The sequence below is a fragment of the Saccopteryx bilineata genome, chromosome 6 (genome assembly GCF_036850765.1).
Source record: "Saccopteryx bilineata isolate mSacBil1 chromosome 6, mSacBil1_pri_phased_curated, whole genome shotgun sequence".
Lineage (NCBI taxonomy): Eukaryota > Metazoa > Chordata > Mammalia > Chiroptera > Emballonuridae > Saccopteryx > Saccopteryx bilineata.
Window position 1 is genome coordinate 161,765,262 of NC_089495.1, and position 27,018 is coordinate 161,792,279.

At 55.4% G+C, this 27,018-nt stretch overlaps 1 protein-coding gene across 1 annotated transcript in view; it reads left to right on the top strand.

Annotated features, from left to right (window-relative positions):
• Positions 1 to 895: 895 nt before the first annotated feature.
• The window catches only part of TTYH2 (tweety family member 2), a 32,917-nt gene continuing 6,794 nt past the window's right edge, over positions 896 to 27,018 (top strand). Inside the window, exons 1-10 of the mRNA XM_066235339.1 lie at positions 896 to 1,091; positions 7,835 to 8,007; positions 11,976 to 12,087; positions 17,115 to 17,335; positions 20,709 to 20,804; positions 21,319 to 21,391; positions 24,809 to 24,878; positions 25,106 to 25,161; positions 25,666 to 25,758; positions 25,992 to 26,084. Coding sequence (XP_066091436.1) covers positions 963 to 1,091; positions 7,835 to 8,007; positions 11,976 to 12,087; positions 17,115 to 17,335; positions 20,709 to 20,804; positions 21,319 to 21,391; positions 24,809 to 24,878; positions 25,106 to 25,161; positions 25,666 to 25,758; positions 25,992 to 26,084 — 1,116 coding nt within the window. The 5' untranslated portion in view covers positions 896 to 962. The remainder of the gene's footprint in view (positions 1,092 to 7,834; positions 8,008 to 11,975; positions 12,088 to 17,114; positions 17,336 to 20,708; positions 20,805 to 21,318; positions 21,392 to 24,808; positions 24,879 to 25,105; positions 25,162 to 25,665; positions 25,759 to 25,991; positions 26,085 to 27,018) is intronic.

A 27,018-nucleotide genomic window follows, 5' to 3' on the forward strand; every position in this document is an offset into this window, starting at 1 on the left:
CTTGACTGTCTCGTCCTCCCCCTCTCTGCCTTCCCTCTCCCTGCCCGCCCAGCATCATCCGGTCACACCACGCTGTTTTCAGCTGCAGAACTGTAGCGCTCTCCTGCTTGGGGCCTCCCTAGACTCTCAAAGAACTCAAGGTTAGCGCCTGCGAGACTTATCAGATCTGCGGCTGTTCCCGACCGCGTCCTGTCTGCTGACCCTGCTCTGCTTTTGCTTTTCTCCAAAGCACCCCCTAACATTGCTCGGTAGGTCCCTGCGTGTGTACTGTTGCCATCTGCCCAGTAAAGTGCCATACCCTCTGGGCAAGGGCTCCTGTTTGCCGCTGTTCACTGATAGAGCAGTGCTGGCACACAGTGCCACACAGTATACGTGTGCTGCTGACGGCCCTGAGATCCTTCCCCGCGCCACCCCCCATCTGGACAGCTCACCGGGCTCTTCCTCCATGAGGCCCGCCCTGTCCCGCCTGCCCGGAAGAACGCTGCTTTCCTTAGTCCCTCGTGCTTTCCAGACGACAACTACTGAATGCTGCTCCTTTCTGTCCCCAATCTGTCAGTTTGCCACTCTCTAAAAGCCCCAGGAACCGCCAGCCAAGCCTCTCCCGTGCCACACTGCTAGCTGCACTCCTTAACACTTTACAGGCTTGATTTTATAATTAGGAATTAATGAGAAGCCCGGGGACTTAGAGGCTGCTATTAAATAGATTTAGGGACGTCCTGGGGCTGTTTTCACTTTTCCTTCCACCTTTTTCTGCCCATGGGGCCGGATTCTGGACCACAAAGGACTTAGTGGGCGTGACACCCTGCAGCCAGTGGGCGCCTCAGGGGGCGGGCCCAACACGGGCGGGCCGGGGTGTGTGGGCCGGCCCGGGGGCGGGGTCAGAGCGGGGCGGGGCCTGAGGCGGGCGCGCGTTCCGGGGCGGCAGTGGCGGCCGCAGGGAGCAGGCTCTCTCTGTAGGAGCCATGCCAGCCGCGCGCGTGGAATATATCGCGCCCTGGTGGGTGGTGTGGCTGCACAGCCTCCCGCACCTCGGCCTGCGCCTGCAGCGAGTGGACAGCACCTTCCGCCCCCGGGATGAGAATTATCAGGAGGTGAGTCCTCACTGCCCCAGACCTGGGCAACCCCTTCCGTCTCCCCAGCTCGCCACTGACACCCCTCCACCGCAGCCCCTTCCCTTCACTCCTCTTCCCCTTTCCCCTGGCACCTTCGGCCGTCGGCCCTCCCATCTGGGAACCTCGTGGGCCGAGATAACTGGAAAGATGGGAGTTGAGCCGGTGGTGGGAAGGGGAGGAGAGACTGGGAAGCTGCCTGCCGGGGGTGGGGCTGAGCGCCCAGGAGGAGGTCCGCGCGGGGCGGGGTGGGGACGTTTGTGCCTGTACCCGGGCAACTCCTGGGCGCGAGCCAACGGGCTCCCGGAGTTTTCGTTCTTCTGCAGTTTCGAGACAAGCGCTCTCTTTCCGGGGCTGGGAGACCTGGGAGAAGTTTGTGCCGAAACTAACTGGAGTTTTGCAAGTTCTGCTCCGCAGCACCCCTCCACCCCAGCCCCTGACTAGCAGGAGGGTCCCCCAACTCCTTGCACTTCAGCCCTTTCCCTGTTCTACTGGCCCTTCCCTCTGGCCTCTGCCCCCCTGGGAGGGAGGGGTGCTCCCCAGACCTTCTTGCCCATGCAGAGCTGCAGAATCTCCCAGCCTTCTCCTGTCTGGCCCTGCCCAAGTGTGTCAGTTCTTTGCTGGGTCAAAGATTCAGGTGGGGCAGCCCGGGATAGGGCCCATTTGTTCAGAGGTATGGGCCCATTCTGGGACTTTGGCTCCCGAAAGCCTCCGCCTGCTCTGTCCAGTTCTGACGCACCATTTCCCCCTGTGGGCCTGTCAGGCCAGTGGAAGGCTGAGGCTGGAGTCAGCTGTTTGACTTCCCCGCCAGGTCTTGGGATTGGGATCCAGATCCGGTAGGGTGCACAGGGCAGGTTGACAGGGAGGCTAATAATAACACCCTGGTGCCCTAGGCCCCAAGCAGATGGTGCCTGCCCCTCCAGTAGGAAGGGGAACCAGGACCCTCCCTGCCTCACCCTGCTCCACTTTCTCCTAATCTCTCTGCCCCTCCCTCTCCCAGAATCCTGCCTATGGAAGTCTGAGAATGCCATTGCCTAGGGACAGCTCTGGGGACTCTTCCACTCCCTATGACTGAATGGAGAAGCAGATAAGATTTCAGAGACTGCTGTGTTGTTGTGTGTGTGTTTGTCTGTCCCAACCCTACGCCCCAGATCCTGTGCCCGGGGTCTCCAACCACAGTTTTCTCCTCTCCACTGGAGGAATTCTAAACTCCTCACTGGGTAAACTGGGGTGCAGGAAGGGGTGGTGGGGCACTCTCTCACCCCACAGCCCCTGAAAGACAGCAGCTGCGGCCAGCATGGCCTGAGCCTGCCCCATCCCCCTTAGTCCCATGGAGAGCTGGCATTTGAGGCAGAAGGACCCTCTCACAGCTCTTCTCCCAGGGTTTGGAGCCTAGCACACTATGTATCAGATATCTCCAAAAAAACAACCCCTTCCCATGCGCCTCTGCTCCTGAGTAGCCTGGCAACCAGCCCTACCTCCATGCTCCTTGTCCCACTTAGACCTCGAGAGGACACTGAGTAGGAAGTGAGTTCGATGGGCTAGACCAGGATGGGAAGTCTGGCTCTGGGTGTTATTTAAGGCGGCTCCTATTTCAGTGAGTTCCCCTGCTGTCTGACCACCATCTCTCCTAGACATCTCCTTTCTCCTGAGCAAGCAGTCACAGCCAGATGACTGGTGGCAGAGACAGGCAGGGGCAAAAGGGGGTGTAAATGGAATCACCTGAGCAAACTTGGTTTCCAAACTTCCCCGGGGATGCAGGCAGCAGGCCGATTAACACCACTGATAGGACTTCTGCTGTCCGTCATCGCAGTACTCAGCAAACTTGATTGGAAACAAGCTCTCTGCCCAATTTGGGTGACGTGATGATCAAGGCAGCCAGGGGCTGGGGCTCTGCCATCTGGCTGTCTGGGTCGGAATGCCCATTTAGCACTGACTATATGTGACAAAAGGGGTGTAAATGGAATAACCTGAGCAAACTCGGTTTCCAACCTTCCCCGGATGCAGGGGCTCCCACTCGCTTCCTGAGGTCCTGGGGGACCGTGGAAGCCTGATAGTGTGCCCTATCACCCTCCACCCCAGTGGACTTGACCATGAGTCCTTGCTCAGGTCCTGGGAGGTCGCACTGGAGTCAACAGAGCCAGGTGAGTTGAGTGGGTCAGGGAGGGAGCCCTGGTCCCACAGGGCCCCTGATAAGTTAGTGGGTATAAAGCAGGTGGCAGTGCCTGGCACATCATAAATTGACAAACACTGCTTGAGAAGGAGGAGACTCGGCTGGCAGATAGGGACGACAGAAAGGGCACCTGGCACTGTCTCCAGCTGTGTCCCAGAACAAGCCACTTCAGGTTCATCCTTCAGTTGCCACCAGCGCCATCCCCGCTGTCCCCCCCCCCCCACACACACAGGCAGACTAGACACAGGTGAGATAATGAACTTGAAATGTAAGTTCCCAAATACTGTGCAAATGTACCTTGTGACGTGTGTGCTTCCTGGCCTCTCCTACATCAGGAGATGTTGCATGAAAAAGCAGTGATGTTTTTAACTTTTGTTTTTAGGCATGTATTTTCATGTCTTAACTTTAGGTGGTTCTACTGATAGATTCCCCAGAGACTGCCATGTGTGTGTCCCCAGGTCAGGGGAGAGGACAGAGTAGGGGCTACACCCAGAACTATAGGCTCCCCTACTTCCCTCCAGCCCCACACTTGGGGTCAGGTCTCAGACGGAAAGGCCAGGCTGGGAGCCCCAGGAAAGATGTGAGAAGAGCCAAGAATGGGATGAGGAAGCCCCATTCATCCAGTCTAAACATTGAGTCATGGTCATCAGACAATCACGCTGCATACCCCCGGTGGGGGTGGGGTGGCGGGGACTTAGCTATCCCAATCTGTGGGCTTCAGTTTCGCTCCCCCTGGCCTCACTCCTAGGCTGGCTCACTCTGTCTTCTAGGGTCTTGAGGTAAAGGGGACTCAGACTGTTGCCCCCTCACCCACCAAGTGCAGAAGCCCCTTGGAGTCCAGTTCCTCAGCATTTCCAGGATGCAAATTGATCACTGCTGCCCCCAGCCTGGGTCCTGGGCTCCTGCTCTGGGTTTCTTGTTACCAAGTGACAAACCAGAGCTAACCAAAGGCACTTTGATGAGAAGAGAGGCTGGAGATTGAGCCCTGACGTGGGGGCTGAGGGCAAGGGGCCAAGGTGGGGTGGGGAGGGTGTGGTGGCTGCAGGACTCTCAGAGGTGCAGGATGACATGGTAGATTGTCCTTTCCAGGCTCTGTCAGAGCAGGATAGTGTGTGAGCAGAGCTCCTGGCTCCCTCTGGATGGGGTTTCTCCCTCTTCCATCCTCCCCTTAGGCCGTGCACATGGGGACTTGCAGTGTAATTAGAAGCAGGAAAATAATTGCCTATTGGAGTTTGGCAGGTGACACGAATGTGGCCGTGGGAGATGGTTCTTCTGGTTAACCCTCCACTCCCCCCACACACACCTTCCTCCTTTCCTCTTCCCTTCCTACCTCCTTCTCTCCCAGGCCCCTCTGCACTGACCCATCCCTGTCCTCCCAGTACCTGGGAAAGTTCCAGAAGTAAACTGTTTGGGTTTCCCAGCACGGCCTTCCCAGGGCTGGATTGCATTATCTGTGACCTAATTGAGGCCAGCTGCCACTGGACTGGCTTGCCAGGAGGTGGTCCGAGTGGACTACAAGAGTAGGAGAACAGCCTGACCTGTGGTGGCAGAGTGGATAACGCATCGACCTGGAAATGCTGAGGTCGCCGGTTCGAAACCCTGGGCTTGCCTGGTCAAGGCATATATGGGAGTTGATGCTTCCAGCTCCTCCCCCCTTCTCTCTCTCTGTCTCTCTCTCTCTCCCTCTCTCTCCTCTTTAAAAATGAATAAAGAAAAAAAAAAGATTAAAAAAAAAAAAAGAGTAGGAGAACAGGGGGCTGGGGCAGGGACTAGGGGGTGGGCATGGGCTCTGCTTTGGAGAAATTGAAATGGCACAACCACATGTTGCGCTACTTGGAGACCCTCCCTTGCTGAGTAGGGACATGTGGTAGAGTCAGTGGTGTTCCTATTTGGGATGGCTGAAGAGGCAATTAGAAGTCAAGGGTAGCTGCGAGGAAGTCCGGATGTTAACCAGTCTAATCTATACAAAAGATTTGTCTGGGTTTGTGTTACCTTTTTTCCCGTTAGGAATAACTTATGGGAACTCAATTTGTGAGTATGTATGTGAGACGCCACCCCAATCCAGGCCTGTTTCTTCTGATCGCTGGGAGACTCCCTCGTGGCCCCCCTCCCCCATCGATACGCACCCAAAGGCAGCTACTATTCTGACATGAGTTTCTCTGACTTTGCGTTTTACATAAGTTAACCTAGACCATCTCCACTATTTTGTCCGGTTTATTTTTGTCCCCTCCAACATTACATCTGTGAGATTCATCCATGTGGTCGTGGGTAGCTGCATTTACTTTTCATGGCTGTGTAGTATTCCACCGGATGACTATAGCATGTTTTCTACATCTCTTCTCTTCTTGTGGACATTTGGGCTGTTTCCACTGTTTGACATGACCACTGTATTAAGCTGCTGTGGATATTCACGTGTGTATCTTGTGAGGGACATGAGCCCTCCTTTCTGTAAGGTAAATATTCAGGAGTGGGATTGCTGGTCGGGCCTTGGGGTATACACATTGCACAATGGTTTGAAAAATGTAAAAGGGATCCCTGAGTTTTAGCAGATGGGTGTCAGAGGCCTGCGAGGGGGTGGTCAGGACAAAGCATGCCGCTTCTGTCCACTCAGTCAGAGCAGGCTCTGGGTATCAGAGCTCTGCTAAGTGGGTCTGTTTGAAGAAACGGTTAAGCTGCTTGGGAAAGTTTGAGAAAGTCTGTTGACACTAATCAGTGCTCCCCTGATTTGACTGGGGTACAGGTCTCCTGGGGTGTCTCTAGTTGCAGTTCTGATTCACGAGGTCTAGGGTGGGACTTAGGACTCTGTGTCGTTCTCAGGACTCCGCAGTCTAGAAGATGGCAATGCCGGGGAATCTCACTCTGAGCGCGAGGCTCTCACCCCTCACTCACGCTTGGCTCCCTTTGCCATGAGCTGGAGGTACAAAGGTGGCAGCGCCTCTCAACTGTCTCACTGGGCAGGGGATTCTGTGGACAGGCCGGGTGGTCTAGGCCAGGGACTCGTCCCCTGCCTCACCGTGAGGACTTCAGCAGGGTGACATGGTCAGGTCACTGGGCCTTCCGTCTGCCTGGAGGAGGGCTTACCATCCACTCTGGCGAGTCGGGGAGGCGAGTTCTTGGTCATACCTGTGACATTTATCCCAGGTGAAGGTGAAAGCCACACTTTTAAGTCACATTCACCTCCCCACTCCCAAATGAGCCATCTCTCCTGTCTTTTTCTGGGCTGTTCCCACCACTTGGGCCATTTGTCCCTGATGCTCAGAAGCCTGTTGGCCAGGTGACCAGCAAAGAGGTTGAGTCAGGGATATGAAGGTCAACCCAAGCCGTCCCAGGGCCTAGCAGCTAAGCAGGCCCAGGAGGGGTAGGGCAGACCTGACAGGTGCCCTCACTACTGAAAATGGCCCCAGGCCCTGGAGCCCCAGCCTCTGATTTTCAGAACCGTCTCTTGACGTGTGTGTCTGGTTGTCTCCTGCACAAGGCGTGTCTCCCCCTGAGACCTGAAGGGTCCCAACATCTCCCCCACTCTGCTGATCACTTCCACCGGCATGGGGGTTCCCCGAAATAGGCTCCTGCCTTGACAGCCCAGACTGGAACTCTGGGGGTTCTGGACTAAGGACCATTTTGGGGCACATGGGAAACTGGGTGACGCTACAACCTCAGGAATCTGACTTACAGCCAAATCCGGCCCTGGCTGGTGGCCACAAATCCTGGTGCCATCTGGTGCCCATCTGGTTGAATCAAGAGATTGGAGGGCATGGAGTGGGACACAGGCCTCCTGACAGACAGCAGCTCCCTTTGCAGGGCCCTGAGGTCCTTGGGGGGCCTGAGGTAGCCCCTCCCACCCCTTCAGAATTCTGTGCTCTGCTGCTACCCTCGGTACGCAGGGGGGTCAGCATCCTGTTCAGGATGTGGTGGAAGGGGTTCCACAGGTGCACGTCCTGACATTTCCCCCTGTCCTAGCACCGTGCTGGCTTCTTTCCTGGCTGGACCCCAATACCTAAGAGAAGGCCCTGGGGGAGCAGATATGGCAAGCCATCCCTTCCTGGCCCTTCCCCAGTTCCCTGAGCTTCTGAGATATCCTGCCCAAGCCCCGTGTCCTCCAGGAGGCCTTGGTGGTGCTCTGGTCCTCAGGGATGTCCCTCTCCCTGTCCCCTGTCTGTCTCCCTCAGTCACACTGGTCACCCACAGCCCTCGCTGCCAGCGGTCCCTCTTTGTGCAGTTCTGAGTGTCTCATCAGGTGGGCCTGGTCCATGTCTTCCTCCAGATGGGTCAGCCACAGACCTGGGGGCTGGCCTTCAGCTGTTCCCCGTCCCTCACCTCTCCCTCAGCTGACCACATCCTGTTCACGTGTCCTTGGAGCCCCCAGCCCCACTCAGCCCGAGTGCCCGGCACTCCATGCTCAAAGCAGGAGCCTCACTCGGGAAGAGGGATGGCAGATACCCCACTCAGGCTGGCTCCTATACCCACAGCCCAGGGGAACCCTGGGACTGAGGACAGGGCACTTCCCGGACCCCGCCATGGGACCAGTATTGACACCAGGCCTCTCTCTCTCCAGTCGCTGCTCTTCCTGGGGTTGGGGGCCGCGGCCTGCCTGGGCCTGAACCTCATCTTCCTCGCGGCTTACCTCATCTGTGTGTGCTGCTGCAGACGGGACGGCGCGGTGCAGACCAAGCAGCGCAAGTCCTGCCATGTCACCTGGTCCACCGTGGTGGCCGGGCTCATCTGCTGGTGAGTGTCCCTCTGCACTGGGCCTGGCGTGTGTGGCTAGGGCTTGTCAGTGTTCAAGAGAGCAAGGCGGGTCCAGTGGATAGAACGTGGGCCTGACCACCTGTGTCTTGCCAATAGTTAGCCCATGACCATGCCACCCCTTCTTTACCCTCCACCCCCAGTCCCCCCAACAAACCCCAGGTGGTTGGTTCATCAGCTTACTGACCACATTCTCCTGACTGAGCTATGGGTTCCTTGATTGGAAAGACTTGTCCCTAGGGTGAATGTTGTCTCCTTTCTTGCCATGCAATGAGAATCAGGTGCCTGGGGTGGCAATGAGGGCCTCTAGTGTGCCCCATCCCCTGCCCAGGTGTGAGCCTGTCCAGCCTGGCAGCCCCACAAGTTGCTTTCTGAGCAGTTTATTGGGTGTCATTCCCAAACAGAGGGCATCTCTGCTCTCTGAGTCCCTGTCCCTTCCCAGCTGCTGACTTACATCTGTGAGGTCAGGGAAAGTCTGACTGAGACACAGATCAATTCCATCTTCTCGCAAGATCAATAGCTCTTAGCATTATCAGCCTAACTTCTTTGGTTTGGATGAAGAACTAAGGATTTCTAACTTCAGCCAAAAGCCTGTACTTCCTGGGCTGTGTCCACACACACACTAGCCTCATTGTGTGACTTGTTGCATTTTTCTTATTTTCGTATCTACAGAGGTTCTTTTCAGAAGCCTTGGGTCTACCCTGAGACCTCCTGGGGGGTGACCACCTGCAAGGGATAGAGTCCCTTATTGCTTAGTGTCCATTGCATCCAAGAACCCACAGTGGGAGTAACTCCAGCAGGGCTGGCAGCAGACGAGACGCTAAGCCTGGGAGTGAGGATGCCATGGTTCTCACCCAGAGGCTCACCTCGCCGCTGTGGTTTTCTCTGTTAGGGCATGTTCACCATCGCATCCTGCCTGCAGCATCGCAGGTGTGACAAAGCACAGCACACGGGCAGGACTGCAGCTGGGTGGGGCCCTGGGCTGGAGTTCAAATCATTGGCAAAAGAAAGAGTTGTAGCCCCCATCTGGAATTTGAAGATGAGCATGGGTCCCTGCAGAGAGGAGCTCCTTTGCGGTATCTATGGTATTGGAAAGCCTTCTCCTGGGACTGAGCACACGAAGGTGGGTGGGAGCCGCAGGATGGGAGACAGACAACCGAAGAAAGTGCTGGCACGCTGGGAGCACCCTCACGTGAGCTCAGATTTTTGTAAAACTTGACAAAACACAGAAGAATACTGTGAAATAGTAAAAATGACTTTGGAAGGTCAGTTCTAATAAGTAATAATTACCTACCATGGAAGGAAAGCTCAAAACAGAGAGAGTGTACTTGGCATGACTCATTCTAGGGAATTCTACATGGTATTGGTGCTGGGCAAGAGGGAGCCAGTGGTGAGAAAGATAGGCGCCGTTTCTGCCTCCTTATGGCTCCTGGTGCCCAGAGAAGGGACATTCCCAGGCCAGGCTGATATTGGGCACAGGGTGGGGGGCCCCTGACCGTCACTTTTAATAGGCACTCTAGACCAGGGGTCGGGAACCTATGGCTCGCGAGCCAGGTGTGGCTCTTTGATGGCTGCATCTGGCTCACAGACAAATCTTTAATGAAATAAAATAATAACGTTAAAAATATAAAACACTCTCATGTATTACAATCCATTCATTTCCTACCGTAGCTCATGTTCCTGGTTGCGGGTGGCTGGAGCCAATCACAGCTGTCCTCCGGGACACCACCAGATTTTTATTGGATAATGCATAACATACACAGTTCGTTGTATGGCTCTCATGGAATTACATTTTAAAATATGTGGTGTTGCCTGACCTGTGGTGGCGCAGTGGATAGAGCGTCGACCTGGAAATGTTGAGGTTGCCGGTTCGAAACCCTGGGCTTGCCTGGTCAAGGCACATATGGGAGTTGATGCTTCCAGCTCCTCCCCACTTCTCTCTCTCTGTCTCTCCCTCTCTTGTCTAAAATGAATAAATAAAAAATAAAGAAAAAATTTAAAAAAAAAAAAAAAAAAAAAATATGTGGTGTTTATGGCTCTCTCAGCCAAAAAGCTTTCCGACCCCTGCTCTAGACCATTATGTCCTGTGGTCCTTGGACCACATCCTGAGAAACACTGAGCTAAGGGTCAAGGGCACCTGAAAGGAGGTTTCTCTATCAGTCTCCCAGGGGATTCCATCCTAGCTCGGGTCCTGTTTAAAGAGAAAAGAAAAAGCATAAACGTATGTATGTGTGTACAGTCGTCCCTCGCCATATCACGGTATCCCGGTTCACTTTTTGTGGTCTCATTGTATCGCGGATTTTTAAATTGTATATATCTAATTTTGTATTGCGGATTTTTTGCTATATTGCTGGATTTTGTGGTATATACCATAGTGTGTGCTCCATAAGACGCACCTGACCATAAGACACACCTAGAATTTTAAGGAGGAAAATAAGAAAAAAAATATTCTGAACCAAACGGTGTGTTAAAATATTCACTAAAATACTGTATTTTTCGCTCCATAAGACGCACGGGCATTTTCATCTCCACATTTAGGGGGAAAAAGGTACATCTTATGGAGTGAAAAATACAGTACATATTTTTATATATTTATTATTTTAATTATTTTTGCGGTAAAATAAGTGTGGGAAAGATTAATAGCAGTGTGGGAAAGGTTTGTAAGAGTGTGGGAAGGGTTTATAAAGCCTTAAAATATATATAAATAATGAAATAAATATAAGGTCACCACTTCACTGATTTTCGCCTATGGCAGGGGTTCTGGAACCTAACCCACCCCCCCACACACACAGTAGAGGAGGGACCACTGTATCTGTCCTTTCTGCCACCCCCACTGCCTCCCTCCCAGGGTTAGGGTTTGATGAGAACTCAGGAGGCTGCTTAATGAATATTCAGATGACCCCCAGTGGTGTGGGTCAAATAAAATGTGATGGATGACAGAGGCACGGTTTGAGATGATTTGTTCAGCCTGGAATGTTGGACTAAAACCAGCTGGATGAAATTTTGCAAAGATAGATTTCAAGTTCTACTTTTGGTTAAAATAAAACAAAAACCAACTCAGCGCCATAGGAGGGAGGAGAGTCTGGGCTTCGCGGCAGTTCCTGTGGAGAAATCCGTAGCGTTTGTGGACCACCGGGTGGCGGGGGGGGGGGGGGGGGACGACAAGAGGACCTCAGGATGTCAGCATCCAGGGCAAGCTGGCCCTGAACCTTCATCTCCCGCCCCTTCCTGCCAGAACTTAGACATCATCCCTCCCCTACTCCCAGGAAAGAGCTAAAGTCACAAAGCTTCTCTCTGTGGACATTTTACCAGCTCAATTAATAATCATCAAAACCTGGAAGCCAAGACTTCCTTCAGTAGGTGATGGGTAAATAAACTGTGTGCCATCCAGACAATAGAATATTACTCAACACTGAAAAGAAATGAGCTATGAAGCCATGAAAAGCCATGGAGGAGATGTAAATGCGTATTAGTAAGTGAAAGATGCCAATCTGCAAAGACCACATACGGTATGAGTGCAACTCTAAGACAGTCGGGAGAAGGCAAAACTGTGGAGACAGTCAGGGTCAGTGGCTGCCAGGTGTTGGCGGGGGAGGGATAAACAGATTGAACAGATTTCTAGGGCAAAGAAAATACTCTGTATGATACATGGTGGAGGTATGTCATTATACAGTACATTTGTCCAAACCCACAGAATGTACAACACCCAGAGTGAATCCTAATATATACTACTGACAGGTGACGTGATGTGCCCATGTAGGTTTATTGGTTGAAACAAATGTAACGGATGTTGACAGTGGGGGAATCTCAGAGGGAGAGGAGGAGTACATGGGTAATCACTGAACTTTCTGTTCAATTTTGCTGTGAATGTAAAACTATTCTGAAAAATAGTATATTAAAAAAAGTCTCCTTCATTTGGGGCCTAACTTCATTTGCGGTCTTGCCCATAGTGCTGCAGTGGGTGTTGGTTTCTATGGAAACAGCGAGACCAACGATGGGGTGCATCAGCTGATCTACTCCTTGGATAACGCGAACCACACCTTCTCCGGGATCGATTTGCTGGTAAGGCAAGGCTCTGGGCAGCTGGCCGGGCGGGGCACAGCCCGTGAGGTCAATGTGGTCAGAACAAGGGCCCCAGTCAGATCCCCGCCAGCTCGACTCCAAGGGGGCTGGACTCCCTCTGGGGCTGCAGCTGGTCCTGCCAGGAACACAAAGGCAATTTCTGCGCCCCGGGTTGGAGGTTCTGGCAGGGATGTGAGTGAAGACCAAAGGATAAAGGCTGCTGGGTCCTGTGGGACCAGACCCCACTCATCTGCAGGAGAGCTGAGCACTCTCCCGTTTGGCCAGTGGGGCCCTGAACTTGGGAAACCAACCTCACATTGTTTCTGTGATCATGTTAAGTGCTGCGTGTAGAGTATCGTGCAGTCCAGGAGGCATCAAGGGGAAAACTTCAAAAACAAGACAGCGCCCTGTGAGGTGGGGAGACTGCTCAGAGCTGGCGAGGCGTCCCCCTGACTCTGGCTTCTGGGCGCCATGGGTCCAGCTGCGTGCTCAGGGTGAAGGGCTGTGCTGGGCTGGTCAGAGCAGATGTTGAGCTTTCAGGGGATGAAAGCGTTCCTCTGCTGAGCCTTTGGCCCGAGCGACGGAGACTGAGAGGGTGGGGAGTCCAGGTTTTTCAAAATGTAGACTGTGGTCCCCAAGTGTGCGCCACCTTCACTGGAAGCAGGTGGCCTATTCGTGTCAGACAGCCTCAAACATGAAAAGCAGTGCCAACCAGAGCGTTCGAACATTTTCCTGGCACTCACTGGAGGAGGATTCTGGAAAAGGATTCAGCCTCCCTGTCCCTTTTCCTCCCCTTAAGCTCCTCTAAGGCCTTAATCCTTCAGCCCCTCAGGAGGAGCTCCCCTTAAAGAGACAGCTCAGCTGCTTCTCCGCGCCCAAGGGGGCAGGCTGCAGTGGCTCTGGCCTCAGAGAACCTTCCTGGAGAGCTGAGGGCGCATGGCCTGACCAGGGCCCAGCTCCTGCAGAGCTTGTCCGTCCACACCTTGTGTCCACTGGGACCTGTCCCTGGGGACTGAGCTCTCTGGGGGGTGAGGGAGAAGTGGCTGGGATGGGGAAGCAGAGGGCGGCCTTGTGGGCTGAATGCAGCCTGACTGGCACAGGGAGACCTGGGCACGACCTGGCTGCCCTCTGGGCAGCCCCACCCTCACCTCTGTGCCCAGTACTGCTTCTGGGTTCTTGCTCCCCCTCCTTTTCCACTCACCAGCCTCAGGACCCCCTAGAGGAGGAACCCAGCCCCAAAAGGAGAATCCCCTGCCCAGGAAAGCCCCAGAGCCATGACCTTCACTAGCTGGCTTGTGACCATTATAAGGAATGACCTTTGTTTTCTCCCGGGATTAAGGAAGACAGAAAGTCCAGAGCCATCCGATGGGAACGTTTGAGTTCCTCATGCCCTCATCCCACCGGGGAGAATTGTGCAGGGAGATGCTCTGGGTGGGAACAAGACCCCAGGCGGGGTTCACCCCCCCTGCCCCCCCAGCGCGGAGTGAGTGCTCCAGGGCCAGGTTTGGACATTCACAGCAGCCCATGTCTCTAAACACCCCTCCCCCCCGCACACCCCCGTCAGCTCCTAACAGAAAAGATTATGTGTTGCACCTGAGGTTAGCCCCTTGTCATCACTCTACCACATCTAAAAAGTGAGGGCAGGGTCCCTAAGCCTTTGTGATGGTCCAGCCAGCGGAGGCTGTTTCCATCCTGCTGACAGCCCCCTCCTGCCCCCTCCTAGGCTCCCGTAGAGAGGCAGGGCATACAGAGCTGCTTTGGGCCTGGGGTTGGGCACCCAATACTCTCGGTCCCAAGGACTCCAGGAGGGCAGCAATCTCCGAGGGCTCCCAGATCCGAGGGGTGAAGGCCACTTGTCGGACAAATGATGTTAGGTGAGATACTGTGGGTGAAAGTGCCTGGTAATCTACAAAATATCCTCCAAATAGGGGTGACTATGATAATGAGTGCCATTATCATAATTACCAAAATTATATATGTATTACTATAATCAGCTTAAAGGAGAAAGGAGGCTTGAATTGGGGATAAGGAAAACTTGGGGAACAGGTCAGGTGACTCGGACCTGGGCCAGAGTGAACCCCTCCCAGGTTCCCTTTCCTGGACCAGAAGCCTCATACTTGTGCCTCAGTGGGAAGGGCTGAGGCTCTCAGCTGGCCTGCCAGGGTGCAGTGTCAGCGACACGCTCTGATTTGGGGGGTCAGAAGAGTCGTTTAGGAGTGCCAGTGGGTCCTTTCTTTGAATCCAGTGCCTTCAGTCATCCCCCAATGGCTCCAGTTACCCAGGGGACCAGACACACCTCTCACCCCTCAGGTTCTCCCACCCCTGAGAGTTAGTTCCCTGACCCCAGCGCTCACACTCCAGTGTGGCTCCTCAGGGCTCTCCGTTTGGCCTGCAGCAGGCCTGTGGGCAGCCTTGGGGTGGGGGTGAGGGGGAGATGGGCACAGGGAGATTGCATTCCTGTCCCAGGTTGGAAGGTGTAATACAGCCCTGGCAGATAATCCCCTTCCCTTCACGGATCTGAGATGAGGCTCCTCCCCCTAGCCTGCTGAGGCTCCACCCCTTAGACTCCCAGCTCCTGTGCCCTTTTAGACAACTTCAAGTAGGGAAGGTTCCTCTTTCCCAGAGGTTGCATCAGAATCCCCTGGAAGGCTTGGTAAGCCTGGACTGCCGCCCCACCCGTTTCTGATTCTGTAGGTCTGGGTGGGGCCAAAAATTTGCATTTATAATCAGTTCCCAGCTGAACCCCTTGCTGCTGCTGGTCCAAGACCTCAGCTCTACCCTATGGGACAACAGCTTCCACCACGGCTAACTCCCTTCACACCCTGCCCCGGCCTGGGGAGCTGAGCTGTCCACTTGTCCACCAAGCTTCTCCCTGTGGAAGAGCCCTGTTCCATTCTGGGGCATTTCCTATCCCCTGCCACACCGCCACCCCAGTGTCTCTCTGCGGGAGCTCTGTCTGTGCCACCCAACCTCTAAAGAGCTAGCTAGGGGTGGCATAGAAAAGGGGGCCAGCATTGTGGGGTTTTGTTATTGTTGTTTTTATTGTTTTGTTTCCTGTGCAAAGACATCAGGAGGAGAGAGAGGGCCGGCTGGGCAGCAGGTGTTTATTGGCTTTTGTCTTTTGAAGGAGGGAGGGATTTAAGAAAATAGAGAAGTTAAACATGTAAAGCTCTGAGAAGGAAAAAAAGGGGTCTTACAGGAAAAAGTTTACAGATCATTTTAAGCGGCTCTTTCTTTAACGTTTGTCACGTAGGGACATGAAAATATCACCCAGCACGAGGTTGGCACCTAATGTTAGTTTAGCCTTTACTAGCAGTGGATCAATGGCTGCAACACACTTGCACATTGATCTTATTGAATTAAAAAGAACATTTTATCGGGGTGATGTTTAGTTACTGTATTTAAGCTCACATGGTTTCCACCCCCATGTGCAGCTAAAAGCTGCCAAACCCCTCAGGTCTGGGGTCCCTTTACACTCTGATAGTTTGTAGTCCGCAAGCAGCTGTGAGAACTAGGAACAAGCTGGGAAACGGAACAGCCTGCTGACATTGAAAAATAAAACAAACTGAAAACAAAGAGGGCTATTCTCTTTTCTGGAACCAGGAACTCTCAGAGCAGCACAGATGTGAGAGCCTACAACGTGGCTGTCCCTCCCCCATAATCAGGGTGTCATCTGCTTCTCCTGCCTCGCTCTGCCTGTGGGAAGTGCCTGCCCTTTGTCCTGGGTCATTTGTATCTTCCTTCCAGGCCCCGGATTAGCCACACCCCCTCTTCTAGCCCGTTGTGCTATTGGTTTGGAGTGACAGTTTCAGAGGGCAAAGCTCTTCCCTCACCTCCAGCACCCCCGCCTGGAGGGAGCTTGGGGCCCCCGGGCTGTGTCCCCGGGTCTCACAGGGACCCTACGTCTGAGCTGTTTAAGAGTTCTTGTTGTGACACCACAGACAGTCATGGCCATCATCCTTCCCTCTTGGCCTTTATTTTTATTATTTTTTTTTTATTATTTTTTATTTTTTTGTATTTTTCCGAAGCTAGAAACGGGGGGAGACAGTCAGACAGACTCCCGCATGCGCCCAACCGGGATCCACCCGGTGGGGCACGCCCACCAGGGGGCGATGCGCTGCCCCTCCGGGGCATCGCTCTGCCGTGACCAGAGCCACTCTAGCGCCTGGGGCAGAGGCCAAGGAGCCATCCCCAGCGCCCGGGCCATCTTTGCTCCAATGGAGCCTTGGCTGCGGGAGGGGAAGAGAGAGACAGAGAGGAAGGAGAGGGGGAGGGGTGGAGAAGCAGATGGGCACTTCTCCTGTGTGCCCTGGCCGGGAATCGAACCCGGGACTTCCACACGCCAGGCTGACGCTCTACCACTGAGCCAACCGGCCAGGGCCACCCTCTTGGCCTTTGAATAACAAGTTGCTTCCTTTGGGTCCACTCAGCTCCAGGCTCTTAAGACTGGAGCCTGTCCTTCAAAGTTCCATTGTCTGCCTTCACTCAGGAGGGCTCAGGAGCCTTCAGCCATTGCTAGCTGGACAATAGGCCTCTCTCCTGGGGGCCATTTCACAGTCCTGTGGAACAAAAGGTCAGGTAGCAACAGAGGAGCTCTTTGGCTTAAACATTTTTATTCCAAACTTTAAAAACGAATTTATAATCCACAGGGTTTGAAGTTTTAAGAGAATCTGCATGGCATAAGTATTGCTTTGTTTCCCCATCTGAGTCTCTTTGTTTCCCCATCCTGATTCAGTGCTGGATCTTAGAGCCCAGGTCCTGGTTCAGGCCAGATCTGGACCTGTCCCCTAAAGGGAGGGACGACCAGGCTAGATGGACAGCAGGGCCTCTGTCTTCCTTCCTCCTCTCAGGCAGCACACCCCTGAGCCCTTTAGGGCTGGGGGCCGTGCATGTGAGGTGCACTCACGCAGGCCCGAGCAGCCGTCCTCTGCTACTCACAGACCTTCCCCAGAGCCACAGTCAAGAGCTAGGCCTCTCTGGCAACCTCCCACCCCAGGGCCAGGTTCCCAACCCCAGCCTCTCCCTAGGTGTCCAGAACCACCCAGAAGATGAAGGTGGACCTAGAGCAGCACCTGGCCCGGCTTAGTGAGATCTTTGCCGCCCGGGGCGATTACCTCCAGACTCTGAAGTTCGTACAGCAGATGGCCAGCAGCATCATTGCCCAGCTGTCAGGGGTGCCTGTGTGGAGGGAGGTCACAGCCGAGCTGACCGAGCTGGCTGACCAGACTGGCTACGTGGAATACTACAGGTGAGGGGCCAATGGGGGCAGAGTGGGGCCAGCAGCGCTGTGTTGGCTTCCTTGATCCAAGCCTACGTCTTGGGGCCCAGGCAGGGAAGTGCCACCAGAAGTTCTTAATAAGCCATCAACTGAAATCAGAGAACACGAGAGCTTGCAGGGCTGAAGGGTGAGCAGGCAGAACGACCTCCTGATACAGGCAGGCGCCCAGGCCAGAGAGGGGCAGAGCTGTGGCAGGTGCCCAGCACTGGGCCTGGCCATGGCCTCCGGCATACAGCATGGGGCTCCCTGAGGGCCAGCGTTCTCCCTGGCTGGTGCCGGCTCAAGTGCAAGTGATTTATTTAGAGGGTCCTCACCTGCCAAGGTTTATGAGACAGGGTGCCTGCACCTACAGACTCGGCCACAGGGGTGCAGGGGTCAGGGAGATGTGGCCTCTGCCTGCAAAGAGCCTCCCCTTGATGGCACTTTCTTAGCAAGCCCAGAGGTACCCCCAGCCTGAGTGCTGGGCCTGGGGGGGCACGACACCCACCTCTGCCATACTCGGGTGTGCAAACTCATACATACCTATGCCATCTGTTCTTGGTGGGCTGTTTATGTCTCCCCTGCCTCCCCATTCCTCAGACCCCATCCCAGGGAAGACACTAGACACAGGTCAGCTGGCCAAAGACCAGCCACCCTCGCCCCATGTGCAGCGCTCAGTGCAGGTCACTGGGGAGGGCCCAGGGGGGAGGCAGCAGTTGCCTGGCTGAATGTGGGCACACACTCATGAAGTGCACGTCACTGCACCCAGGGCCTAGCGTGGAGAAGGCGTGAGTGTGGAACAGAGAAATGAATCCTGACCAACAAGTATCAGCCCTTTGGACTGCCCTCCACCTACCCACCCAATTTGTTGGTTCCTTTTAAAACCATTTGCAAAGGTCAGAGCCTTTACCCAAGCATTACACAATTTACTCTGGTTTACTGGATTCATTTCCCCTTTGTGAGAAAGTCCCACCCCAGGCTGAATCAAGTCTGGAGAAGATGTCCCTGGTGACCTCTGGCCAGAGACCTCCCTGCCCCGGGCTCCTGCTTCCCCAGGTAGGCGATGGCAGGGCCCCGGGCTCCTGCTTCCCCAGGGTAGGCGATGGCAGGGCCCTGACCAGGGGAAGCACTCGGAGCCCAGGCTCTGCATAGCGCTCCCCGTCCCTCCCCTCTGTGGCCAGCCAGCCCCTGCACTTCCAGGATGTCCTGGACGCCTGGGCTGAAAGGGACCTTGGTTCGGCTTCCCACCCGATGGGCACTCGTTTGCAGCAGTGTCTTGTTCCCAGGTGACAGAAAGAAACTGCTAGCTCTAAGGACTGGCTGTGACCTGGGTCACCGAATGTATTGGCTGCATCTGTTTAGTCCTGTGACATAAGGGCCATTCAATGCCTCAGCCTTCACAGTCTTTTTGTCATGAGGGGTTGAGGGGGATAGAATGTGGAGTTCATTTTGACCCTGTCATTCTCTCTGAGTGGACCTGACATAGGACCATGTACTCTTAAGTGCCAAATGTGGCCATTTTGACAAAGACAAGGATGAAATAGGTCAGAATTTATATATCAGAAAGAGCTTATTTTTAAGGTGATTTCATTAAAACTGGGAGGAGAGGGTGGCACCAATGGCCCAGAAGCTCTTTCAGTCTTCAAACGCCCACCCACGCCTCCTATCCCATGTGCAGAACAGGGAGCACAGGTCTCCTGCAAGGTCAGCACCTGGGGATCCTGAGCACTGACAGTGATCTCTCTGGTCCTCTCTGCTGTCTGCTGGTGCCTCTCTCACCTGGGCTGCTCTAGAGCAAGGCTGTGCTTTACCCTTGAGCTGACCAGCCTTAGGGGCCGGGGCTCCTCTAGGCAGTCTCCCCATCTCTGCTTTCCAGGTGGCTGTAGAGCAGTGATAGTCAATCTGGTCCCTACCGCCCACTAGTGGGCGTTCCAGCTGTCATGATGGGCGGTAGTGGAGCAACCCAAGTATCAATAAAAAGATAGATTTAACTATAGTAAGTTGTTTCATAAAGATTTATTCTGCCAAATTTAGCAAAAATCTGACATAAAGTACTTGGTAAGTAATTATTATTCTATGCTTTAACTTGCTGTAACTCTGCTTTATAAATTTTTTAAAGTAAAGTTACTTCCCTACTTTATAAATCACCATTACTGTGGAACCAGTGGGTGGTTAGAAAATTTTACTACTAACAGATACAAAAGTGGGCGGTAGGTATAAAAAGGTTGACTACCCCTGCTCTAGAGCATAATCTTCCGGCTAGGCAAGTATTTTTTTAGCACTTGTATTGGAGGGGCTGAGTATGGGAGGGGATAAAAAGCCTGAACAGACTACCCTCTTGGAGAGGATTCTTGCAACAGAATGAGTGAGATAGCGAAGGTCAGGTATGGAAGGGGCGGCAGGAGCGAGGGCCGGAGCGGCGTCTTGGCGAGCCAAGTTCTTGCTTGAAAGTACATCCCCAGGTCATCACCCAGCTCCTCTGGTACAATGCATCTGCCTTGCAGAGCTGTTTCCAGGAACTCCTTGCAATACAAGGTGTGGCTGCAGAAAGAGGCACGTTGAAACACATGTTGGAAAATGAGTTTGAAGCAATCCTAACTCAATTTCCTGCTGATGGGGAGAGGAGTAACAAGAAACCTTTGGTTTGAAACATGAAGCCAGGATTCTGAGAGGGGCCTGGTGGCCGGCCTCTTACAGGAGGGCTGGAAGTTGTGCAGAGTTGGGGTCCTGGGCCAAGCTCCCCTGCTGCAGGCCTGTTTTCCAATCTGTGAATGGGATCCTAGCACCAGGTGGTTCCCAGAGTCCTTCCAGCTCTGACCCTGAGTCTCAGGAAACTGGCTCCTTGGTGGCCTCCTCCCAGGGAGGGGTAGGCTTGGCACTTTCCTCAGAGCCCCCAACTTTGTTCCTGGGAGCTGCAGGGGCCTCCAGTGGGTCCTCTGCTCTGTGCAGGGGTTGAGGGTGTTGATCAGGCCCTTTGGGGGCTCCACTCACAAAGGTGAAAGGACCTCACTTGGGTGCTGGGTGGCCTCCAGCATGCTCCCTCCCCCAGGAACGCCTTTGTCACAGTCTTCCAGCGCCACCCCACTTCCCACCCATACTCCAGGCCCTGTTGCCCTCTTTGTGGCATCAGTGAGGCAGAAAACCACTGCTGGCGAGGAGGGGGTCACCGAATGTATTGGCTTCTGCATTGAGAAAAGTACTGACTTTCCCTTTGGGGACTGGGAGAGGTCCCTCTCTGCCCCATATCCCCGCTCTGGGCATGTCATAACACAGGGCCGTGGGCCTGCGGGCAACTGCGCAGTCCTCCCTGGTGGGAAGGGGGGTTTGTCCTGCTCCCTCTTAACCATCCCTCACCTCCACCCAGGTGGCTTTCCTACCTCCTGCTCTTCATCCTGGACCTGGTCATCTGCCTCCTCGCCTGCCTGGGCCTGGCTAAGCGCTCCAGGTGTCTCCTGGCCTTGTGAGTAGCCCTGCCTGCGGGGTGGGATAAAGATCTGGGCAGCATGTGGGGAGGGGGGTGCCACCGCTGGAGAGAGGGGAGGGCCTGGCCAGGCTCCAAGGGTGTGGTGGGGACAACAGCCTGAAGCCCCCTCTGTCCCTCCTCAGCACCCAGCCAAGGGGGCACAACAGCCACCAGCCAAGCAAGGACTGGGCTTTCCTCCATGTATGCCCTCCCTCCTGGGCCTGCCCAAGCGTTAGCGCCTCCCGCCATCTCTACCCAGGACCTCCTCCTCAGCTAGTGCCCTCACAGCTGTCTCTCCAGCCCAGGGACCTGTGCCCAGGAGTGGGGTTCCATCTCCCTGACCCAGCAGTCAGCAGGGCTGATGTTAGGGCAGGGGTCGAGGCTCAGGGGCCAGGGAGGGCAAGTTCATGCTGAGAGGAAGGGTGCTGAAGTCGGTGGGGTCACAGCTGTCATGGGGTCCCCGGCCTGCCAGCCTTTGCCTGGGTTCCACCCGTGACAGCCTCTCTCCTAGGATGCTGTGCTGTGGGCTGGTGGCCCTGCTCCTCAGCTGGACCTCCCTGGCCGTGGACACCGCTGCAGCCGTGGTGAGTGGGGGTGGGGGCTGGTCTGAGGTGAGTGGCACTTCAGTGTGTCCTGTCCTGTCTAGAGCCCCGGGGCAGGGTCAGTTTCCAGTCTCAGTCGCTAACCTAGAATCCCAGAATCTCAGTACTGAAGGGGTGTGGATCTTTCGCACCAGCCCCCTCGCCCTCCACAGGGGGACACGGGCCCAGAGAAAGGAAAAGGCTTCCCCAAGATCACAAAGCATTTAGGGCCAGAGCCAAGATTAGACATCTGAAGCCTCTCCCATGGCCGCTCCACTGGCCCCTCCCAGCCACCTGCTTACAGCTTGTAAGGACTTGCATGGATGACATCTGAGTGTGAAGACGTAACCAGGTCCATGGGAGTGGGCGGGTCTGGCCCTCAGGCTGAGGGCCCTTTGGCTTCAGCAGCCCTTGGACACTGGGAATGTGGGACGTGGCATTTGGCTTGCCTCCATTCCCTTGCCCTTGGACTCACACGGTCTGACACGCAGTGATGCATGCTTATGGATGTGGTGCCTCAGACTGTTAAAAACAAAAATAAAAAAACACAAGATGCAGAGCATCCTATGTAGGTGTACGTTCGCTGCTTGCATGACTCCATTCATTTGTTCATTCAGCTGTTGTTTGGCTCTGTAGCAGTGAGTTGTGCCAGGTGCAGGGGCGTGATTGTTCTTGACTAAGTGGCAGCCTGCAGAAGAAAGACTTATGACAGATATTTGCAACCCCGTGTGAATTGATAACAGTGGAGGTGCACACCGTGTGTGTGTATGTGTGTGTGTGTGTGTGTGTATAGAGGGACAGGATTTACCAGGAGAGGTCAGGGAACACCGTGTGTGTGTGTGTGTGTGTGTGTGTGTGTGTGTGTGTGTGTGTGAGAGAGAGAGAGAGAGAGAGAGAGAGAAGAGGGGCAGGATTTACCAGAGAGGTCAGGGAACCCCTAGCTAATTCAAGGGCCACAGACTAGCCCTGTGGCCTGCGTCTGTTCTGACCTAGCTATGTGGAGATAAAAGAATGGGGCTCCTGCTGGAAGCCCTCTACCCAAACTCCTGCCTTGCCCCGTGACCTGGGGGCTGGCCAGGAGCTCTGGCCTCGGCCAGTGTTTCCAAAAAATGAATGGACCCCGGTGCTGCTTGGCTCATTGCAGCTCTGGAAGGGAGAGCCGTGGGCAGCTTCTGTTTGGTTTTTTCTCCCCAACCATGCAGTGTCCACTTTGGGCAGGAGGGAGGACTGAAGAGGCATGAGCATACGTCCCAAGGGCTGGGGCCGCTTCAGATACAGGGAAGGGCGAGTCGGGTGGTGCACATTGTGCTCAAAAGCATGCTGACGTCATCAGGAGCTGGGAGGGCCGTACACAGTCCGAGGAGCAGCTCTTGGCCTGAGCACCACCACAGCTGCCTGGCCCGCAGCCTCCTCGGGATGAGTGTAAGAGCCTGGTCTGTGTTGCTGGGGCCTCCCCCGCCCCTCCACGGCCTGCCTTCTGGAAGCAGCAGCTTTGCCCTCATAAGCCACACTTGGGAAGCCAGCCTCCTCCTGGCTCCTTCTTGCCAGGCTTCAGTGTCCACAGAAACTAGAAGCCATTGAACCTCCCAGCTGGGTGCTCTGGAATGCAAGGGAGCCCAGAGAAAGGCCGTTTCCCTAGTTGGTTAGTCAGGCCCCTGTGTGCCAGAGCCAGTGTGAATGAGCCTTTGATTGGACTGCAGACCCTGCTGTATTTCAATGGGAAGCGAGGTGAGGAGGAGCCGGGGGTGAGGAGGAGCCGGGAGGGGTGGGAAGCAGGAGGTCAAGGGCTACTGTGGGCGGCTTTTGTGTGGCCTCCCTGCCCCTGCCCTCTGAGGCCTGGCATTTTTTTCAAAGCTGTGGGGTCAGAAGACTGACACTGTACCCCCCCACCTCCCACCCCCTGCCTTTCCTGTCCCCCAGAAAGGACCTCCCTAGGGAGGGAAGGGACAGCCAGGAGCTTTGGCTGTGCAGCGCGCTAACCGGAGGGAAGTGCCCTGGGAATCTGGGTGCCCCTTCCCTGAAGTGGACCCCTGGGACAGTCCCTGAGGCTCTCCAGGCCTCGGCTTTCTCCTGTGTAAAATGGGGAGACTCGGCGCCCTGGCCTCAAAGGGTTGTTGGTGGGGTGAGATGGGTCGTTAAGCCATGGGAACACGTAGTAAGTGTTCATAAACAGTAGCCACCGCTGGTTACCACAGTTATTTTCAGGTCAGGGTCCCAGGCTGACTCCCTCAGACCATCATCACCTCTGCTCTCAGGAGCTGCCTGCTGGCTCAGCCACCAGCTGGCCTGGGCACTGGGTGGCTTCTCCACCTTCCCCACTGTGCCTGGTGCCCCCTTCTCTCCCCACCCCATCTTGATCCCCATTGCGGGGGTAATGCACGGACCGCCTCGTCCTGGTTGACGGGAAAGGTGAGTGCTCGTGGAAGCGTTGAAGAGCAGGCCTGGCTGGAGGGCTAAAGGGAAGAGAAGGGGACAGGAAGACTACATCCCTCATGGAGCCTCTGACTGGGCCTCTTGTCTCTCTTTGGGTCTCAAAGACCTTGTTGATTCAGACCAAGCTGGTGGTCTCACTTTCTCCCACCCCCTCTGTGGGCTGCCTCCCCGCCCTCTGCCCCTCCGGTGACAAGGCAGGGGTGCACGCAGGCCTGCCGGTGCTATGGCTCTGATTGCTAGTGATAAACCAGTCTGCTTGGTGGTGCGTGTTAGTGATTTGTGTGTAGAGCAATTCTCCCGAGATCCTGAGCACATGGCTCTGTGTATGTATACAGATGTGGCTCTGTGTATGTATACAGATGTGGCTCTGTGGCAGCTCTGTTCTAGAGGGTCATGTTAGCCCTCAACCACCCCCGCTATACATCCATTTAGACCACAAGTGCCACAGTGCAGCTTGTCCCTGTGTCCTGTGCCTAGGACAGTGCATGCACCTTGTAGGTATCAGTAAATATGGACTCCAGGGATGAGTGAGTGACGCTCCAGTGTAGCCCCCGAGGCAGCCACTCCTGGAGGAGAATGGGGCACTGGCAAGTGCAGGGCCATGCGGAGGGGTCCCCTGGCCAGGAGCACACACTGGGGCAGGGGTGGCCCCGGGAACCGGTTAGAGGACCAGAGCTTACCCTGGCTGCTTTGCAAAGTGGAGGTCCCCTCTACCCAGTGCCCCACTGCACGCTGGCAGGACCCGGGGAGGGCCTGGCTCAGTGGATGGTATTCTTGCTGCCACATCCCCAAGGCCCAGAGCTGCTCCCACTCAGCCCTGTAGGCCCTTGACGGGGCAGGACTCAAATGTGGGGAGGCTGGTTCCTGACTTCTTGCCCACCCGGGACTGAGCCAAGGGGCCCAAGCAGCTGGGGCTGCAGGTCCGTGGCTCCACCCAGGGCCCTGGTGTGGTGACTGCCCCACCCTTCCTGTCTCTTCCTGGCTTAGGGCACCAGTGACTTCTGTGCAGCTCCTGACACCTTCATCCTGAACACCACAGAGGGCCAGCTCAGCACAGGTAAGGGGCTCGCAGTTTCTGCCGTCAGAGCGCTCTGCCAGCCGCACTGCCTCCCCTGCCTGCGTCAGCTCTGTGGTCACCCAGGCTCTCCCAAACCCCACACTCCAGGCCCAGGTGGACCCCGGCGCCATTTTTTAGAACTGCCTCCTTTCAGAGCTCAGGAGTAGCTTGGCCACTGAGACTGGATGAGGGTCACTTGTGAGCCTGATGTCGTCTTTGCCTTGCAGAGGTGACCCGTTACTACCTGTATTGCAGTCAGAGCGTGAGCAGCCCCTTCCAGCAGGTACAGCCCACCCAGCCCGTGTCCTGCCCACAGTCCCCTTGTCAGCGTGCTCCCTCTAGACCCCCAGCCCCAGCACTGGCGAGCAAGGTGGAGGGGGCGGGGCCTTGCCTCACTGTGGCCCTCTGAGGGGGCAGTGCTCCTGGTCAGCGCTGTCTAGATCAGTGTTTCTCATGCGTCAGTGTGTGTGACGCCCGTGCAGACCCTGTGAAGCAGATCTGGGGTGGGGCCCGAGAGTCAGCATCTCTCACAAGCTCCCTGGTGAGGCCAGTGCTGCTGGTCCCAGGATCACACAAGAGGACCATGCAGCTCTCAAGAAGCCCGAGGGATGAGGGGAAGATTTCCTGTAAGCAGAAAGGGCCCCACTCAGGGGTGTGAGTGCCGAGTGCCAGTGCAGCAGGGGACAGGGCTGCAGGGGATCAAGCCCTGGGCAGCCGGGGTGGGGGGGCGCGGGCGGGGCGCCTGGGAAAGGACACCACGATGGGGCTGCGGTCTCTCCTGCCCTAGGCACTGACCGTCTTCCAGCGCTCGCTGACCACCATGCAGGTCCAGGTTGCGGGACTGCTGCAGTTTGCGGTGCCCCTCTTCCCCACGGCGGAGGTAAGACAGCCTCCCCCAGCATCCACACTGGAAGACGGGGAGCCCCAGGGCCAGACCTCAGAGAGCCAGGCTGTGGAGTGTTCCCTCTCTGTAGTCTGGCTTCTTCCTTTGGCTTTAAAGGCCACTCTGCACCTGCTGAGGTTTTTGGTTTTATCCGCAAGCCCTGCCCACACCGCTCAGTCTCTGTCTCTCTGTCTGTCTGCATGTTAACCTCTTTCCCTCTCCTGCTTCAGAAAGACCTGCTCAGCGTCCAGCTCCTGTTAAACTCCTCAGAGTCCAGCCTTCACCAGCTGACCGCCATGTTGGATTGCCGAGGGCTACACAAGGTGCTGGGCTGGCCCTGGGGCGTGAGTGGGGGCTGGGGTCACCCCCGCTGGTCACATTGTCCCAGAGAAGCCAGGAGAGGCTGGAAGAGAGATGGCCTGGGCTCCCGGGGATGGGAAGGAAGCTGGACTGCGGGAAGGTGGAGGAGGCGCCTGGCTGCCGGATCTCTCCGGTAGCTGAGACAGGAAGACTCGGAAAATACCAGGGGCCAGGTAGCAGGCCTGCATCGGGTTACCTTGAGAACACTCGGGACCCTAACCTACATGAGGGGACTGTTCCCCATCTCACAGATATTTGGTCAACCCACCCATCTCCCTGGGTTGCAAGTGGACATCTCAATCTCATTGCCAGAGTCATTGCTCCAAAAACTTGAACTATCAGACACTAATGCGGGGAACAGGGAACACACTGGGGGTATGTGAGCCTCCCCCCCCCCCCCACCACACACACGAAGCAATAAGCCAGTGCACGTCAGCAGATTTCACAGCCCACATAGATACAGAGCAGACAGTCGTGCTGAGGATCGTGGCTGCCGTTTAGTGAGTCCTGGATTCTGGGCTTAGCCTTTTTCCGTGCACTTTATATCTAATGTGGCATTTAGTCCTCATAGTTATACTATGAAATATGTATCGTTTCATGGGAAATTTTATAGATAAGGAAAGTGAGTGTGTGTGTGTGTCCGTCTGTAACTTACTGAAGATTCCAGAATTGGCAAGTCAAGACCCTGGCAGTCTGACTTCAGAGCTGAGGACGTGGGCATCACCCTGCCTCGCCCCTCCACAGCTCCTCCAGCCCCTCCTCCGGGGGCGGCTGGCAGCCACTGCACTCTCAAACACGCTCTGACTTCCTTCTGCTTCTCTCCTTCCAGCTTCCGCCGTGGCCATGGCCCCGGCCCCTCACTGGTCTCCCACTTTCTCTCACCCCCTCCCCACTCAT